Raw genomic sequence first — 19,887 nt, 5'->3', positions numbered from 1 at the left:
TTGATCCAGTCTATATTGGAAAAGGGAGTAAGCAGGAGCATAGAAATATATTCAGCTCCACATAGAGTTATCAGGTCCACCCTCAACATAAGGTAGTACGGTTGCTATTTGAAGAGTCCTGGTCAAGTTCAACTTGTACTATTTGCAGACCATTTTGTACAGTTGTTTAAAATTACATTTTCTTATTTTTTATTAATAATGTGAAAAATATATTTTTTAAAGTCACATAGGAAAGAAACACAAATAGACTGTATATGGAATAAAACAATTCCCCTTTACTTTTATAAAAGTGATATTTTACTTATATAATTGGAAAATAAGCTTACTTGACATAAACACATTTTAAGACTTGTTTAAAGAAACTCTGTGTGGATCAGAAGTATCTCCCACATGGAGAAGCTTCATCAGGTGTACAATTCAGTGCTTTCTCCCCCTTTGCCTAAGAGGTATTCATAATACAGTGGATATTTCTTTCTAATCACCAATGTTGTCACTTTTGTTGAATACTATAGTCAAGTAAATATCCTGATTTGGATCTGTTTATATTGCGGTTTATTAAATGGTGATGCCATTCATTTTAAAAAGCATTTGGCAGTGTCTTATCCACCTACTGTTAACTTCATGGTTGAGTGTGCATATTATACTTTTGCTACAAGAAAAAGGATGGAATGAGGGTCCTGTTGTCACATTGCACTGACAGGTGGACCCAGGTAAACCAAGATCTTGCAGACCAGTTGCAGGAGGCCCAGACTCTGCTCCAGCTCTGGAAAGCCTATCGCAGTGCTCATGTGGAAGCCACGGCAAGGCTGGAGCAGCAGGAAGCCAAATTTCAACAGCTTGCAAACATCAACATGTCTGGAAACAACCTGGCAGAGATCCTGCCAGTGGCCCTGCAGGACATTAAGGTGGGTACAGAGCCCAATGGGAAACCAAAGCCAAGTCAGCCCAGCTGACAGGGCCAGTGAGGGACAGCCTCAACCTTGAAATATGACAGACCTCAGAGATATCAGTCAGGACAAGTGCCCCGAGGCACCAGGTGCCCAGGCTGACAAGTTGTGTAGCCTGCAGTGAGGCAGAATGTGTGGGGTTGGGAGGAACAGAGCAGCTGGCAGCTCAGAGCAGAGGTTCTGGCAGCAGCCAGGAGGGACCTGGTAGCACCATGTTCTAAGTCAACACTTTGATTCTGGCAGTTAAATCTCTAAAGCAAAAGCCTTATATAAAGTCTGAGATAAAAGCAAAAGTGTGGGCTGGGGTTGTCGCTCAGTGGTGAAGCGCTTGCCTCTCACTGGGTTTGATCTTAGCACCACAAAAAATAAATAAAGGTATTGTGTCCATCTACAACTAAAAATATTTAAAAAAAAAAAAAAAAAAGGAAAAGTGTCTCCCCAGAGTGGGGCCATTGAGGAATCTCTTGTTTTAGAAATAATCATGAACTTGGTGCCATGTTAGTATGACTTTTCTGTGGGAGTAGTGATTTTTAGAGGATTTTAAGAGCAGTACAGTCTCCTATGTGTTGTTTTTCATATTAGAGTTACGAAATGTCCAGAAAGTGAATAATTTTTAGTTTTAAACTTAGTGACCAGGTGTATTTTGGATCTTCTGATGTTCAAATCAAAACAAAGTAAATAGTTGAATTAAAGACATAGGAATGCAGCTGAGCCGTATTTCTAATCTACTTCTACCTGATTGGTTGTTTTAAAACAAAACAAAAATCCTGGAATTTCAAACACAAAACATCACCAAATGTAGTCCTAAAATCCGCTTGATTGAGATTCTATAGCCTCTGCAAAGTGAGTCCACATTTATGTCAGGAAGTCTGAGGACAAGGGGTCCAGATCACAATGATTCGTGAAATGGTGTGCAATCTCTAAACACACGAGTCTACCCAGTTGGTCTGCAGCTTCCATAAACTAGAGCTCTCAACTCTTTTGGATGGTGGTCAGTTTTAGCTGTGAACTGACAAATTTCAGAACAGTTCAGTGAGACACCTCATTTGAAGAGATCTTAGCTTTTTCAGCTACTTAAAAGGAACAGTAACTAAAAGGTAAGCCCACAAGTTCAAGGCAAAAGTTCTTCTAGATTTTTTTGATGCTGATGGAGTGGCAGGGGCTAGGGACTGATGTGAAGGGAGGGAGAAGTATGATTCCTCTTTCTTCTCCAGGAGCTGAAGCAGGATGTGCAGAAGACAAAAGAAGTCTTTCTCCAAAATTCCATCCTCCTGGACCGATTCCCACAACCTGCAGAGTCCAACGCCTCGGGGCTCTTTTCTGGTCAACTGTATTCCCTCCGGAGAGCTATTTATTTGGAAAAGATGCTGCTTGTGAAAGCAAATGAATTTGAGGTTCATCTTACTTTTCCATTCAAATTGTAGTTGTGGACATTGATGTGCTAATCTCAATCCCTCTTAAGAGTGCTTTTTGGACAGCACATAAGGGAAGGAGCAGAATGACATCACCCCATGTGATTCTGGCTTCAATCACATGGGCATGGGAAGATTTTAATGGAATGTGTTAGTTTAAAAATATGATATTTTATTTAGATTTCCTAGAAGGGTAGTTGAGTCATAGAAGTAGCTGCTGGATGGCCAGTTGCTATATTCTTTATTCGCTTTCTGAAAAGCTTTTAATGTGTGAGCTATATAGAGGCCATGGAGTGCCAGTCTCAAGTCTCAATAGCAACAAGAAGTAGAACTAGCAGGCCTAAGGGCTGGCTCTCCTCTGTGTGGTCCCCTCAACAGGTGAGCTTTCCCTCTATGAAGGTCAGATGCACCGGGTGAAAATCTACGGTCTTCAGATTAGTCATCTATGAACTTTTCAGACAGTAATGAGATGCTGGGGGTGGAAAATAACTTGAACTTTTATCCTTCCCCGAGGCAATGCTAAACTCTGTGATATATGCTCATGGAAACTGTTTGTAATGAAAATCTCTCCTTCTAGTTTGTTCTCTCACAGTTTAAGGATTTTGAAGACCGGCTGGAATCTTTAAAAGGCCTCATTATACACGAGGAAGAGAATTTGGATAAACTTTACCAACAAGATAAAGAAGAAAATCCTGGCTTATTCCTGGTATTGGCAATATTTGTCTTTCCTCAGGGCTTACACTCACCATAGGATGAAAAAAATAAGCTAATTACTGTTGCACTATAGAATCAGTTTCCACCCTAATTAACGCTTGAGCACAGTTATTTGCTAACCATTTATTCCTGCCCTATTTTTTCTAGGGTCTAGAAAAGTAGAACACATGGAGATCTATTTTAGTAATATGTCATAATAACTTTTCCTAGATTTTCTGTTATCTTGTGGTTCTTATTAGTTAACTTATGTGAACCAGAATCAGCTACTGTGATTATTTTTTTCTGGTTGGTTGAAGATCAAGTGTAAAATATTCTATCTGAATGGAATGTTTTTTATCAGGAATGGTAGCACATGCCTGTAATCCCAGAGTCTTTAGGAGGCTGAGGCAGTAGGATTGCAACTGTGATGCCAGCCTGGCCAACTTAGTGATACCCTTTCTCAAAGTTTAAAAAAGGGAACTGGAGGTATAAGTCAGTGGTAAGCACTTACTGGCATGCATGAGACCATGGGTTCAATCCCCAATACTGCAAAGAAAGAAAAAATTGTGTATTTTTTTTCCTTTTTAAAAATTACCTTAATAAATTTTGTACAGTTAGTATAAGTGAATGAAAGAATTTAGGAATTCTGGATCTTGCAACTCTTAAGGATTGATATTTATAACCTTAGATGAGGAGCAGCAAATGAGGTACCTTATCCAAATTCACGTCAACCTGCTATTATTATAAAGTTTTATTTGAAGCCAGACATGCCCCTCCATTAACACATCTTCTATGAGACTTTTCATATTTTAAGGTTAGAGTTGAAGAGTTGCTATCAAGATCATATGGCCTACAAAAACCTAAAGCATTTATGTATTTACTTATTTATGGGTTTTGTTTGTTGTGATGGGGTCTTCCTATGTTGCTCAGAGTTAGAACTTGTAGCTTCAAGCAGTCTTCCTGCCCCAGGATGCCAAGGAGCTGGGACTCCCGGTGCTCAACACCATGTTCAGTTCAAGCATAAAATATGTATGATCTGGCCCTTTGCAGAAAATGTTCGCTGACCCTGACCTAAACTATTATAGCAGAGTTCTATGGTGATAATATGGATATTGTGAGACATGTTTGCTTAATATATTATTGACCTACACACAGGCTGGACCTAGAATATCTTTTTACAGATAAAATGTTAATGAATTTTCTTTCTTGTGATTTTATATTCTATCAAAATATGGGAATAATATTTTCTTAAAGTATGGTTTAAGTTATCGTGCTTTGCTGGGGGTATATTTTGTTTGAGCCTATTTTCAGTCTTGCTCAGACAAAAAATTGATTTCCCTTCCTACTTCCTGGGCTATTTCAATGTCTAGCTAACTAACTGTGGGCAAGTCATTTACCTGTTCAGGCCCCAGTTTTCCCTCGTCTTTAAGATAAGGAGGCCATTTTATCATCTAAGTATTCTTATTGGCATCCAAAAATCTGGTCTTTATTTTTTCATAGAATCATGTGCTAGCATTGATAGCCCAGTCTCCTGACATTGAACGTCTAAATGAAGACAGCCTCATGCTCCCACTCAGTGACATGCCCCTGAAGACATTACAGAATATGAACCGGCAATGGATTCGTGCCACTGCCACAGCGCTGGACCGCTGCAGGTCAGAACATCCCATCTGTGCCATTGTTCCAATTCGGGTAAAATGAACAGCTCAAGTTCGGGAAAGTCGTCATCACGTGGTACTGTTTTGTTTGTTTTTAAACCTTTGTAGCGAGCTGCAGGAAAGTGGGTTAAATGAAAATTTTCTTCATTGTTGTGAAAAGTGGGTCCAACTTTTGGAAAAGATAGAAGAGATGCTCAAAGTGAATATTGCCAACAGCCTCCCTGCTCTCCTGGAACAGCAGAAAGCTTATGAGGTAAACCTGTGCTCTCTGGAGCAGGAGTCTGGGAAAGAGATCCAAATACAATAAGTACCTATCACTCTCTAACTACAGAGTGTACATCTTTAAGCAAATTCAGTAATTAACTGATCATTTGTAAACTTCTCACACATTTCATACGTTTCAACATTTTGTTACAATGTTTTTATAAGTGACAGCACTCCTAGATTTCCTGCAGTGCATGGAAGCTTCTAGCATAACTTTGCTTCTACAGAATGCAAATATACCCATCAAATAATATACCGAGAGCATATTAAATTACTTCAGCTCATTTTTGCTTTTTCACTAATTCTCTATAGGAGTGAAGTACCCTGTGCAATAATAATTGCAATGTTTAGTAGTTCACAGAAGTATTCCCCCTTGCTATACTGATGTATATTCAAAATCCTCCTGGTGGCAAATCCTGCAAAGTGTGCCTGATTATTTCACAGTTACTTTTTAACATAACTGATTTTAGTCTATATTGTTACTAAGATCATCCAATGGAGCCTAGCAGGATGGCGCTCACACACCTGAAATCCCAGCAACTTGGGAGGCTGACACAGGAGGATCACAACTTTAAGGCCAGCCTCAGCAACTTAGTGAGACCCTGTCTCAAAATAAAAATTGAAAAAGGCTGGGGGGTGTGCCTCAGTGGTAAAGCACCCTTAGATTAAAACCCAGTACAAAAAAAAAAAAAAATCCAATGGAAATGAGCATTTAGGCATAATTATGATTAGACCTATTTGCTCTAAGGAAATGTTGGGGTGATGGTTGAGCATTTCCAGTTGAACTCAAATAACTTGAAAACAAATCATTTTTATATCCCCTGCCATCATAGATTTTAATAAGAAATTTGTAGCAGGAAACTATGTTGTAGTTGTAAAAGAAGGGCTCTCTCTCCACATTCATAAAAACGAATTCTAGCTGAGAATTTTATGTTTTGACCCATGCAGATGTTAGAAGCCGAAGTTTCTATAAACCAGACAATTGCTGATTCTTATGTCACCCAGTCCTTACAACTCCTGGACACAACAGAAATAGAGAAGAGGTAAGCCCTCTAGGACTTACAGAACTAATGCAGTTAATTGAGACAGGCCTCTGACATGCAGATCTATCTTTCTCCCCCCCCCCTTTTTTTTTTTTTTGTACACTGACCAAGTCAGAGTAATTAGCTTTCCATCTCCTTACTGTTTCTTTATAATTAGAGCCCCCAAACACCTCTCTTCCGATTCTCCTTAAAATATGAAGAAGGTTGGGAATCATAGTCACCCACTTTGCTTCAGAAAACTAGAACTTACTTCTTTTAACTGCCAGCACATTATTCTGCCCATGTCCATGCCCTGAAGCCAGGTTAGCTGATAGATCACTATGAGTCCGGTCTTCTGGAAGTACATTAGGACAGGGTCTTGCTGTGTGGCCATAAAAACACGGGTGGCTCTTTTCCCTATGGTAGATGGATGGAGTCAGCTTCACAGAAGCTTTTGAAAATACCCATTCCCCAGGTATAGTAAGTTTTAATCCAGAATGGTTCTTCTGCAGTATGTTTTTCCTCTCTATCATCACCCTCATGATGGTTTGTTATTTCAAAATAAGTTTTTAAATGCTTCTGTTTCTAATAAGAAACTATGTCATAGTTGTTAAAGAAGGGACTTCTATCCAGGCTGACCGCCTGGGGTTAGGGCCAGTGCTGGTCTAGCTGAGCAGAGCCCCCATGGCCAGTCTACTGACTATAACTGAACTCTTCCTGTAGCTGGCTCATGTGGCAGGCTCTTTATTCTTAAAATTCAAGTACAACTTCCAATAATCAGTAGCACCACAAGGTACCTGCCTGTTCATTTGTTTCCTTTCGATGCCAACTCCAAGATTTCTAGGCAGCATGTGGCATAATATATGTTAACACTGCTCAGTTTGTTTAAGGAAATTGTTGTGTATGCTGGCAAAACACCAATTATATGCAAATTATCTTCTGCTAAACGCTTTTTGCCAACCACACATTGCCTCTTCTAAAGCTTCCCCTTAGGTTTAAGTTGAATGGGGCTCAAATTTTAACAAGTTGTTTGATGCAAATTGTACATACAAATAGCAAATCTGAGTTTCTATGATTCACTGACAGTTATTCTTTCCTGTGTGTTCACGTCAAGAATCTCTAACAATCTATTTTTCCCAGACCAGAATTTGTTTTGGAATTCTCAAATCTGACGGACCACTGGCAGAGTGCTGCCCAAGGCATTCGGCAGAGGAAGAGTGACATTGACCAGCTGGTGAGGCAGTGGCTATACTTCACCTCCTCCATGGAGGACTTGTTCCGCTTCCTCACCAACACTAACCACATGCTGTCCGCAGTAAAGGATCAGGATTGCTACAGCCTCTACCAAATCAGAAGTCTGATCCATGAGCTAAAGGTAATGCATGCAGCAGCAGTGTGAGAAACATGAGGTAGTCATCATTTGCTAAATGTTCATTCATCTAAAGTTTTGTATTTTCTCCAGTGTCACAGTCCAATTGTGCTCTGCTCAATGGGAAGCCAGCAGGATGTAGACACCACAGTCCACTGCCTGGTCTAGCCTTGTAGGATTAGAAACTCCAATTTACCTGTTCTTCTAGAATAGCAAGGCTCATCCAGGGCCAATGGTAATACCTATATTCCCAGCGATTTGGGAGGCTGAAGCAGGAGGACCTCAAGTTCAAAGCTAGTCTTACCAACTTTGCAAGGACCTAAGCAACTTAATTGGACCCTTCCTCAAATTAAAAAATAAAAAGGGCTGAGAATGTGCTTTAGTGGTAGAGCACCCTTGGGTTTAATCTTCAGCACCAAAAAACAGTAATAATAACCATAGAAATAGAAGGCTTTCTTGAGCCATGGGATGAAGCTGGAAGCAAAGATGGGTGGATAGTGCCTGACACAGTGGCACACACCTGTTATTTGAGCAACTAGGGAAGCAGGAGTATTGCAAGTTCAAGGCCAGCCTAGACAACTATCTCAAAATAGAAAATAAAAAAGGGCCAGGGATATAGCTCAGTGGTAGAGTGCCCCTGGGTTCAATCCCTAGTACAGGGTAGGTGTGGGAGATGGAAAGAGGAGGAAACAAAGGAACCACCATGTGATGAACAGTGGCAAGGTTCCAGAAGAGCTTGTGGGATTGGGAGTGTTGTGATTATTTTATGAGAAAAAAACAGTTTGCCATACCAGTTGGAAGCTGTGCCTGTAGTCTTGGAGAGTTGTTATGATAGTTAAGACAAGAGCCATCTGAGTGGAGTTTTTTTTTTTTTTAAAGGGCTATTTTTGTAGATAGAGTTTACAAAATTCACTAACAGTTTGAATGTGGCAAGTAAAGAAAAATGCAGTCCAGGATGACTCTGGTTTGGGGCTGGAGACCGAGTCAGGGAAGAGGAAGACCAGGTGGCTGAGTGACTGGAAGATCTGGGGGGACTGGGTGTGTTCTTGGAGTCAGTTTCTCTTCTTTCCTGCTGCTCCTGTGGGTCTGAATGATCTCAAGTCTTCCCAGAAACACCTTTGTACGTAAATCGATGCTCATTGTTGTTTATCAGCTTCTGTCTTGGAAATGTCTACTTTATGTCCTAGATGAGAAATTTGAGGATGATGGAAGTCATATTTGGAAAGATAAAAGCTATCAAAATTTTTCCCATGAAAGCAAATTCTTTCAGAACCATGAATCAATTAAAAATTTTTACTTCATTTCTGTATTATAAATAGCTAATTTACATCCTTACTAAAGAAAAGCCTTTGTGATGTTCAGGTAGAATTGTTTTAAAGTGTCCTTTTAGTGCATGTATTAATATACGTTTGTGTAATAATCTTGAAGTGTTTTGTTTTTTTTAAAACCTCTTTTATTCTGTCCTCTTTTACATTTGTTCAAGATGATATGCCCATTCTACTCTTCTGGATTGCCATGGTGATAAATAGTACGAATGATAATTTCAGGTCTAATAATAAATCATTTTCTTAATATACTTAGATCCATTTACCTTTATAAGCTTTTATTCTATGAAGCATATATTTTAAATGTCCCTTTCCATCATTACACTAAGAATGTTACCTCTTACTAAAGCTTGGAAATTATTTTAAGAACATCTTCCTTGGTAGTGTGCTGTCTACTCGAAGTAAAACATTAGCTTTGGAAGTGACTAAGAGCCCATGTATACATGTGTAAGTGCTCGTGCATGCTGCCCATATTGACCAGATTTGTTTAGTCTGTGTCTTAATTTAACATTTAAGAAAAGCTTTCAAGTCAAGCACCATGATGCACACCTATAATCCCAGGTACCCAGAAAGCTGAGACAGGAAAATTGCAAGTTCAAGACCAGCCTCAGCAACTTAACAAGGACCTAAGCAACTTAGTAAGACCCTATCTGAAAATAAAAAAAAATAATAAACAATAAAAAGGGCTGGGAATGTACTCAGTGGTAAAGTGCCTCCGGGTTCAATCTCTGGTACCAGCAAGGAGTGGGGAGTAACAGAGGAAGGGAGAGCAAGAGAGAGGAGGAGGAGAAGGAAGGAAGAAAAGAAGTGCTTTGAAGGAAATCTAGACAAACACACACCATCACATTTGTATCACATCAGTGATTGAAATCAATATTTTTTTTTCTTTTTAGAATAAAGAAATCCATTTTCAGAGATGGCAAACCACCTATGCACTAACCTTGGAAGCTGGGGAGAAATTACTGAACACACCTAACCTGGAAGCAAAAGAGTCCATGAACAAGAGAATCAGACAGCTTCAGAACAACTGGAAGGACACGGAGCTCCATCTAGCACAGATGATTAAGCATCTCCAAAGCATCATAGAGGTAAACCACCATGTATTCATACATTCATGGTGTTCAAGTACTCTATGTAAGATTTTTATTTGCCGTGTGAAGATGGGAGTGACTCTAGGAAATCTAATGTTGTGAGTTTTCCAATGGAACTCAAATTCTACTCACCTGTGAGTTATACTAGTTACTTCATAATAGTAAAATAATAATATAACCCTGAAAAAGCTTAGTGATAAGTATATAATTAGTTAAGGCTCTAGTAAGATATTTACATTTATGAAGTATGAAACAATCATTTTTGGTAGAAATTTAACACACAAAGCTAACATTTTATACAATGGTCTATCCTGGGGTAAAATATATGAAATAAACACAAAAACTGTACTTTTTTTTTTTTTTTGAGTGCTGAGGATTGAACTCGGGCACTCAACTACTGAGCCACATCCCCAGCCCCCTTTTTTTTGTAGTTGTTGCTGCTGTTGTTTTTTTATTTTTAGTTGTAGATCAACATAATTATTTTATTTATTTATTTATGTGGTGCTGAGGATTGAACCCAGTGCCTCACACATGCTAGGCAAGCGCTCTACCACTGAGCCACAATCCCAGCCCCTAGCCCTGATTTGTATTTTATATCAGGGTTTCACTGAGTTGCTTAGTGCCTTGCTTTTTCTGAGGCTGGCTTTAAACTCGTGATCCTTTTGCCTCAGCCTCCCAAACCGCTGGGATTATAGGCATGTACCACCACACCTGGCTGACACTACATTTTTCTGCTGTGATCAGAGAATACTCTTTTCCACATAAGTGAATTTTCCAGATACCAGTTAATTTATGACTGCACACTTAAGAATTGAAATGTTCCAGCCGGGCACCGTGGCACATGCCTATAATCCCAAATGGCACAGGAGACTAAGGCAGGAGGATTGCAAAGTCAGCCCCAGCAATTTAGCAAGGCCCTAAGCAACTTAGCTAGACTCTGTCTCTAAATAAAATATAAAAGGGGCTGGGATGTGATTCACCGGTTAAGTGCCTCTGGGTTCATTCCCTGGTACAAAAAAAAAAAAAGAATTGAAATGTTCGCCACCAACTCTTTTCTCTAAGTTGTCCAGGCTGACCCCAATTTGTGTTCATCCTGCCTCAGCCTCTCAAATAACTGCAATTATAGGCATATGCCACCACTCCCTGTTCCGAAATATTTTATTTTGAATCTTTAGTAGAAAAATTGTTGTTTTGCCAAAATACCATGGTATTCTCAAGGACTTGAGCTGGTTTGAACCTATGACCCAAAACTTAGATGCTCTTTAAGTTCAGATATAATTTTTATGATTTTTCTTTCTCTTTTCTGAATAGTAAGCTATTTTTTTTTATTATTCCCATCTCTGAGTTTCCCTACTCCTTATGGCCCACTCTCCTCTAATCAGTTGTGTGCACTGATACTAGATAACCAAGCTTGTCAGGGGCACCTTTTCAAATTAAGTATAACTGTGCTGAGTTTGGGCCTAAGCATTTCTCCTTTGGATGAAGTGTCTGAATTTTAAGTGGTATGTGGATTTTATGTGAAATTCATAAGCTAGCAATCTCTGGGTGACCATCTGCTTTATTTGTAAAGCATGATGGTAAGGGAAAATAAAGGTTTGGTGGGAGCGGCTGGGACTCACAGTTCTGCTTCTCTCTTTGCTTTCTTCCTAGTTGAGTACCAGGAAGTAGATGCTGCTAGACAAATGGCCTCCCCTTAGGTGGTAGGGTTCCCTAGATTTGGGTCACCCTGAGTATATTTAGGTAGCAGTTGTACTGAGAAACGGAATGGTGTTTCATTGTATGTTTGTTTACTTTTACTAACCTAAGAAATAGAAACAACCTAATGAGCCCAGTATAAATACCCTGAACTTGAAAATGCAGGTTTCTATTTGCTCAGTATGTGAGATCTAAGGAAAAGAGATGGTCAGTACTAGGCTAGGCTTTTAACCCCTTCTCCGTGGGTCAGTCGGTATTCTCTGAGTCTCATTTTAAGTTTGTTAATATTTACCCTGTGTCCTAAGGTCATAACTCCCATGAGTTGCTGAAGTTTGAAAAGCTTTGTAAAACTGCAAAGCACTGTAGAGAAAGTGGCAGTCAGGGAAGTAATGAGAACAGAAAAGGGAAGTTGAATGTAAAGGGGTTGCTACAACCAGGCATTGGAAGAAGCAGAGAGCCAGCAGAGGGGTGACATTAGAGGACGAGGAAAGGGCTGAGTTTTTTTTGCTTGGTGGTGCTATCAACAGCATATGCCTAAGACTGGATGCTAGAAGTTCATCCTTACAGTAGCTTTTTAGATCTAGACTTCTCCGAAACTCAAAAGGAAGGTTAGGTAGATGACAAAGACAAGCAGGGAGGAAGAGAGATTTCAATCCAAATGAGCCACTGGTAAAACTGCAAAGGCCATGTCAAGTCATATTGATGTCCCCTCTGCTCCTTTAGAACAGTCTACTCAAGACAAGGAACCAGGCTGCAATGTGATTTATAAAAACACACAAGAACCGGGCATGGTGGTGCACACCTACAATCCCAGCAGCTTAGGAGGCTGAGCCAGGAGGATTGCGAGTTCAAAGCCAGCTGCAGCCACCTAGCGAGGCCCTAAGCAAATCAGCAAGACCCTGTCTCTAAATAAAATTTTAAAAAGGGTTGGGGATGAGGCTCAGTGGTTAAAGACCTCTGGGTTCAATCCCTGGTACCAACACATACACACACACACACACACACACACACACACACACACACACACAAAGACTATGTGGATTAAATGAGCTATTTTATTTGTACAATTGTTTCTTAAGAACCAAGTACTTATCCAATTTAAATACTGTTTTTAAATAGACCTGGGACCAGTGTGAAAAGAAAATCAAGGAGCTGAAAAGCAGGCTGCAAGTTTTAAAAGCACAAAGTAAAGATCCTCTTCCAGAACTTCATGAGGACCTCCACAGAGAAAGAGAGCTGACTAAGGTACTGAAGTCTAACAGTGGTTGGGATAATCATTTAGCTGTTCTTGGAGCTCCTGGGGTGTTTGCTTGACTTTATTTCCATGTTGAAACTGAGTTTCACATTCAGTCAAAGAAGATTTTCCCTGTCTTCTAACATCACATTCTGGGCTCTGAAGGTATTAAAATTGGTGATTTTTGCAATCATCATATGAAGACAGGGAAAGTTTTTGCAAAAATCTATTCTTGGGATCTTAGGGATTTTCTCTTCCAGATCCTCTTTCTGTTGTTGCTCCTCTGTAATATAAGATGTGGCCTCTGGGATTACTTTAAAAGCTATTCCCTTATCAAATGACCTTGTCTTTGAAATTAGTACAACTGAAGAATTCATTTTTAAAACCAGTATGTTGAGTTTTTTACTCAAGTATAACATTTTCCTAAAATTCTTTTAAACCAAATTGTGCTACTATGCCTAATTGACCACACTGGCAAATATCCACATTCCTGGATATTTTAAGTCTTTGCAGAAGGCAAGGCACAAGCTTATGGATAGGAATTTGGACTATAAAATTCCCAAGTCAGGAACTTCCTGCATCTCTCTCTCTCCCCTGCCCCCAATCTTTTGGTGCTGGGGATTGAACCCAGGGCCTGTCTATGCAAGGCAAGTGCTGTACCAACTGAGCCATATCCCCAGCCCCTGCATCTCTTTCTTGTCTGCAGTTTGGTGTTTAAAAAACATGGAATGCCTACCAGAATCAATGCCTTTTAATTTTTTACGCTGAAAAAAATAGGTATTAATGGGTTGCCATTTTTGGTTTTGGTACTGGGGATTGAACCCAGGGGCACTTAACCAGGGTCACATCTCCAGCCCTTTTCATTTTTTATTGAGACAGTCTTGCTAAGTTGCTGAGGCTAACCTCAAACTCTCAATCCTCCTGCTTCATCCTCCAAAGTTGCTGAGATTACAGGTGTGCACCCCCACTCCTGGCATGAGCTGTTTAATACTTGAAACTGTGCCAGAAATAAGGATCCTCCTCCCATATGACTATTACTCAGCTAAAAATTAAAACATTACCAATACAATTTAAGCTCCCATGTACTTTTCTTCCTCAAAGGTATGCATCCCAATCCTAATTTTGGCATTTGTCATTCTTATTCATTCCTTTATCATTTTAATGCATAGTTGTCCTTCTCAATGAAATACAGAAGTATGGCTCTCTGGGTTTCAATAAGTGGCACCATAGTATATAACATAAATAAATTTTTTCCCTTATGATTTTTTTTAAGTCACCAGTATGATAACTATAGCTCCCTCCTTCTCCCTAATGTATAGTATGAATTTGTGTTTTCCTTCTCCAATCATTAGGGATGGTCAGATTTTTATTTTTAACTTTTGATAGTCTGATAGGTGTGAGATTGCATCTCTTTATAGTTTACTAGCCCATTTTATTTTTTACGTTGAGACACTATGTTGCTTAGGGTCTTGCTAAATTGCTGAGGCTGACCTCAAACTTTCAATCCTCCTGTCTCAGCCTCCCAAGTTGCTGGGATGACAGGCATGCACCACCATGCCTGACCTATTTATATTTTTACTCATTTTTGTGTTGGGTTATTTATCCTCATCTTATTGATTTGAACAAGCTGCTTTTTTATTCTTTTTTGGGGGGGGAGATACCAGGGATTGAACTCAACAGCACTCAACCACTGAGCCACATCCCCAGCCCTATTTTGCATTTTATTTATAGACAGGGTCTCACTGAGTTGCTTAGCACCTTGCTTTTGCTGAGGCTGGCTTTGAACTTGTGATTCTTTTCTTTCAGCCTCCCAAGCTGCTGGGATCATAGGCGTGCGCCCCAGCACCCAGCTGCTTTTTTATTCTTAATACACTACTCCTCTGTTGAGTATATGCATTCTAAATGTCTTCTTCTGTCAAGGAGCTTGGTTTTCTACTTGTTCTTGTGTCACTAGCTGAACAAAAGATTTTGTGTTATTTTAATTGTAGATGAATTTATTAATATTTTCCTATGTGATTTATGTTCTTTTCTCCTTTGGGAAATCTCTATGCTTACATCATAAAATATATTTCCTTCTGAAAGTTTTCAAATTTTGCTTTATACATTCACCTCTTTATTTGTTGAAGACTTGATTTTGGAATATGTTTTAAGTGAGGATTTATTTTTTCATATATCTGTATTATCCTGGCACCTGTTTATTGAATGGTCCAGTGTTAAAAATCAAATTTACTAAATATATGTGTGATTTGTTTTCCACTTCTCTACTATGTTTTATGGTCTATTTCTTTGTATTTAATATCAATCTATCTTGATTGCTATGCTTTATAATTAAAAAAAAAATCTTCATTTTAGGTGAGATGTATACCCACACCTGTTCTTCCACATTCATAAGAATGGATGTCTGTGGGCCTTTGATCTTTCATGGCTTTTTGTGTGTGTGAGGTGGATACAGAGTGCTGGGGATCAAATCTAGGGCCCTCAAGCATGCTAAACAAGTACTTCACTACCACTTAGCTATACCCATACCCGCAGCCCTGTCATAACTTTTAGAAGCAGCTTGTCAAATTGAAAATTTTTGATAAGAGTTTCAATGGAATTGCAATGAGTAAATAGACTAATTTGTAGCAAATAATATCATTTTGCCATTGAGCATTCCTGTTTATGAATATGGCATATTTGTCCCCTTTTTTGCTCATATTTAATGATTTTTCAATGTTTTTTAATTTTCTTTATGCAGTATTGTATACCTTTTGCTAGATATATTTCTTGGTATTTTTAAAGCTATTAAATACTGCTTTTCTCTATTTTCTGATTTTTTTTTTTTTCCTTTTTGAGGTATTGGGGATTGAACCCAGGGCTTCGCATGTGATAGGCAAATGCTCTACCACCAAGTTACATTCCCAGTCCCTCCATGATCATTGATGGAGTGCAGAAATATAATCTTTGTATATTTACCTAATGTTCAACCACCTTTTTAAATTTTCTTGTTAATTCCAATAATTAGCCCACATAGTCTTTTGATTCTCTCTAAAGATAATCATTATCTATGAATAATGACAAAAACTTTTTTTTGTTTCTTTTAATTTTTTTTTTTTTTTTTTGTACTGGGGATTGGACTTGGGGGCACTCGACCATTGAGCCACATCCCCAGCCCTATTTCATATTTCATTTAGAGACAGGGTCTCACTGAGTTGCTTGGCATCTCACCATTGCTGAGGCTGGCTTTGAACTTGTGATCTTCCTGCCTCGGCCTCCCAAGCTGGTGGGATTACAGGCATGTGCCACCATACCCAGCTGTTTCTTCTAATTCTCATATTGTGTTTCTACTTCCTTTCCTGGCCAGTGCCTCTGGAATAATATTGAAGAGAAACACTGATAGCTGGCTCCTTTGTGTCAGTCCTGATGTTTTTTAAAAAAAAAATTTTTTTTTTTTTGAAATGAGGATTGAACCCGGGGTGCTCCACCACTGAGCAACATCCCCATCCCTTTTTTTTAAACATGTTATTTAGAGACAGGGTCTCACTTATTTGCTAAGTGCCTCACTAAGTTGCTGAGGCTGGCTTTGAACTTGAAATCCTCCTGCCTCAGACTCCTTCCTGAGCCACTGGGATTACATGTGGGTGCCTCCATGCTCACCAAAAGAAAACAATTCTAATATTTCACCATTAAGTATATTTGCTGTTCACCCATACTTCTGTAAAGCATATATAGCTAATTGTCAAAGTTTTTGCCATCTTTACATTAGGTTTAGACTCAAAATGAGAGAACAAATTAGTAACAAATGAAAGAACCCAGAATCACTTTCTTAGTTCATCCCCAGGAAATTGATTCCATAAAGTCTAAAACCTGTGCAGAATGGGAAATGAAAACCTTTTCCTAAGTACCACATTGCTCAGTTTCCAGCAGAGTCTTTTCAATGTCCCTACATTTAGCATCCTATTTATCAAAGGAAAGAATCAGGCAGAGGCAAAAAGTATTGAATTCATTCAACCCCTGACCATATTCCAAAAAGGTTCCAAGTAACCTGAAGCCTGTCTAGGACAGTGTGTGCCATCCCTGACTGTCTCATGGGAGATACACTAGCCACTTGACCACTTTGAGCTTTACTGTCTTCCTCATAAAATTGCATTCTCATTATAGCCACATTGATGTATAGAATAATTTATATGACCACATACTCGTACACACACACACACACACACACACACACACAGTTTGAGCATCTCTGATCCAAATATCCAAATATGCCCCCAAATTGAAAACTTTGAGAGCCATGTTGATGTTTACCAGAGCATTTCAAATTAGGGATGGATATTCAACCAGTAAAGGCTGTGCAAATGTTCCAAAATCCAAAATCACTCTGAAGTCTGAGATACTTCTTGGTCTCAAGAATAAGGGATATTCAACCTATATAGGATTTCTTTATAAGTTTTTCGTATATAGCCTAATCATACTATTTTGAAAATTGCTAGATATCTGTGTTTATAAAATTTTAGTCCTAGGGGTGATATTAATTTTTAAATTATTTTTGAATATGTAATATAGTCACATGGTTTGAAATTCAGAAAGTATGCTGGGCATGGTGGCACACAACTATAATTCCAGCAACTCAGGATGCAAGTTTAAGGCCAGCCTCAGCAATTTTGGAGACCCTCTTTGAAAAGAAAAAAGGCTGAGGATGTAGCTCAATAATATAGTGCCCCTAGGTTCAATCCCCATTACCAGGGGGAAAACTTCAAAAATCATTAGTTATCATTTCTACATATTAAACTTGTCCCCCAATATATAAAACTCAACACCAAAAAGTATGTGGAGAAACAGATATAATCATCCATTTGAGGACACAATTTGACAATACTTATTTAAAATCATAGGATTGTCCATATTCAAAAGTCCTATATCTTGGGCTGGGAGTATAGCTCAGTGGTAGAGCCCTTCCTTAGTGTGAAAGAAGCTCTGGGCTCAATTCCCAGCACCACCCAAAGTGTGCGGGTTGTGGGGGGAGTCCAGTCCTTTTCCTTTTTTTGTTTTTTTGTGTGTGGTTTTTTTTTGGTACCAGAGTTTGATCCCAGGGGCACTTAACCACTAAACCACATCCACATCCCTTTTCTATGTTTTATTTAGAGACAAGTCTCTCTGAGTTGGTTAGGGCTTCCTTAAATTGCTGAGGATGGCTTTCAACTCCTGATCCTCCAGCCTTAGCCTCCTGAGCCGCTGGGTATACCTTTCAATTGTAGGTATCACAAGAATTGAATTAAATCTGGGTGAATAAAAAACACCTGCCTACTCTGCAGGCATCAGAGCTGGGCCTCTGAGCAGAGGACTGGACAGGTTGAGCTTCCTAGCACCCAATTGGGAAACTCAGTGAAGCCCTTTAACTTGGTGAGTGGTGCACCTCAGTGAGTGAGTTGCCCCTTTTATGTTGTGCAAGCCATTCGTGGTGTTCCACTGCAGACACATGAGTCTAAAACATTTATTCTCTCTGATGAAGGTACTGTTTCTTCATCTGCACACAGTCATTAAAAAGAATTCCCCAGCGCATTTTACTAAATGTAATTTTTATTGGTGAGTTACGAAGGCATGCCAGTGTAACTTCTAGAATTCTAAAAGTCAATCAGAATTAAGACTTTTTTTTTATTGTGGCCACCCTTCAGACTGATTTCTGATGTAAATGACATAGGACCTTCTTTCAGATTCCTAGTGATAGGAATGGTGACCCTTAAAATGTGCCCTGCACAAGAAAAACCTAAAGGACTCTTGTCCTTACTTACTGTTTCCTTTGACCTTCTTTATGATGAAAGTAATTTTCTTGATTCAATTCTAGAATTCAGAGTTTGTTTTTTAATTTTTATTTAAAGGCTTAAAGTGTTTTTTAATTTTTGTTTATTAAAGGCTTACTGTTTCCTTTGACCTTCTTTATGATGAAAGTAATTTTCTTGATTCAATTCTAGAATCCAGAGTTTGTTTTTTAATTTTTATTTAGTTGTAGATGGACACAATACCTTTATTTTATTTTTATGTGGTGCTGAGGCTCGAACCCAGTGCCTTCCACTTGCAAGGCGAGCGCTCTACCACTGAGTTACAACCTCAGCCCAAGAATTCAGAGTTTTAATTTGAAAAACCCTTCATTTTCAGAGATAGATACCGGTCGAAGGTATAGCTCAGTGGTTGAGTGCTTGCCTAGCATGTGTGAGGCCTGGCTTTGATCCCCAGAACCACAAAAATAGTAACATAGATATAAAATAAAAGGTAAATAGAGATATAAAGAATAGAAGTTTCTATGGCCAGAGGAAATTATCTAACTAATCTCTGTCAGTTATTAGCAAAGAATTCATGCTTTCTTCCATTTTATATTCATTTAGAAAGTTAGCCAGAAATAATTTCCTTTGAACAGAAATTGTCATTATTTGACAACAACAGTAAGCAGCAATCTAAAAGCAGGAAATCACACTGTTACCTATCTGTAACAGTTTTCGAATTAAAAATGTGTGCAAAATTGTTATTAGACTCCAATATACTGCTCTCTAAGTAAGGATAAAGACGTGCATGACTTTAAAATAGGATGCATGATATAAAAATCTGAACTACCTGAGGAATTGAGAAGGAAGGCCAGAGAGAGCATTCCTTTGAGTGAAAGGTGGTGAAGTGCTGGCCAACCAAGACTGCGGAGCCCGCGGGGCTGTTTCTAATTCTGCCGGCCCCTCCCCTTCCCCCGCCTCCCCTCCCCCAGAGTCTAATCAAAGGATTAGCCTACAGGTTTGGAAACAACAGCAGCTTGAGTTGAAGGCTACACACACACACACACACACACACACACACACACACACACACACACACACACACACACACACACACACCCTCTTGTGTTTAATGCAGGAACTAGAGAAGTCTCTGACTAACTGGACTCAGAACTTGCAAGAACTTCACACCATGAAGGGCGACTTAACCCGGCACATTCTCTCCGAGGACGTGATGGTTTTGAAGGAACAGATAGAGCATTTGCACAGACAATGGGAGGACCTCTGCCTAAGAGTAAGTCAGTCAACTGCGGGGTACGGCTGCTTGGGAGTTGATCGAAATGTCCTGAAGGCCAGCAAAGTAGAAAGGAGGTTAATTTTCATTGAACAAGAGGCCCTTTTTCAGCGGGTCCCCTGGCCGGCTGCTGTTCCTTTAGAAG

General features: G+C 39.2%; 1 protein-coding gene across 5 annotated transcripts in view; it reads left to right on the top strand.

Annotated features, from left to right (window-relative positions):
* The window catches only part of Syne2 (spectrin repeat containing nuclear envelope protein 2), a 336,103-nt gene that overhangs the window by 275,318 nt on the left and 40,898 nt on the right, over window positions 1-19,887 (top strand). For all 5 annotated transcript variants that reach the window (XM_077109148.1, XM_077109147.1, XM_076850387.2 and 2 more), the window contains 10 exons: window positions 701-905; window positions 2,162-2,341; window positions 2,937-3,065; window positions 4,553-4,707; window positions 4,819-4,963; window positions 5,923-6,017; window positions 7,137-7,371; window positions 9,584-9,778; window positions 12,596-12,721; window positions 19,587-19,742. In XM_077109148.1, the coding sequence (XP_076965263.1) occupies window positions 701-905; window positions 2,162-2,341; window positions 2,937-3,065; window positions 4,553-4,707; window positions 4,819-4,963; window positions 5,923-6,017; window positions 7,137-7,371; window positions 9,584-9,778; window positions 12,596-12,721; window positions 19,587-19,742 (1,621 nt within the window). The remainder of the gene's footprint in view (window positions 1-700; window positions 906-2,161; window positions 2,342-2,936; window positions 3,066-4,552; window positions 4,708-4,818; window positions 4,964-5,922; window positions 6,018-7,136; window positions 7,372-9,583; window positions 9,779-12,595; window positions 12,722-19,586; window positions 19,743-19,887) is intronic.

This window comes from Callospermophilus lateralis, chromosome 3 (assembly GCF_048772815.1).
Source record: "Callospermophilus lateralis isolate mCalLat2 chromosome 3, mCalLat2.hap1, whole genome shotgun sequence".
Lineage (NCBI taxonomy): Eukaryota > Metazoa > Chordata > Mammalia > Rodentia > Sciuridae > Callospermophilus > Callospermophilus lateralis.
This window is presented reverse-complemented; position numbering and strand designations above follow the sequence as displayed.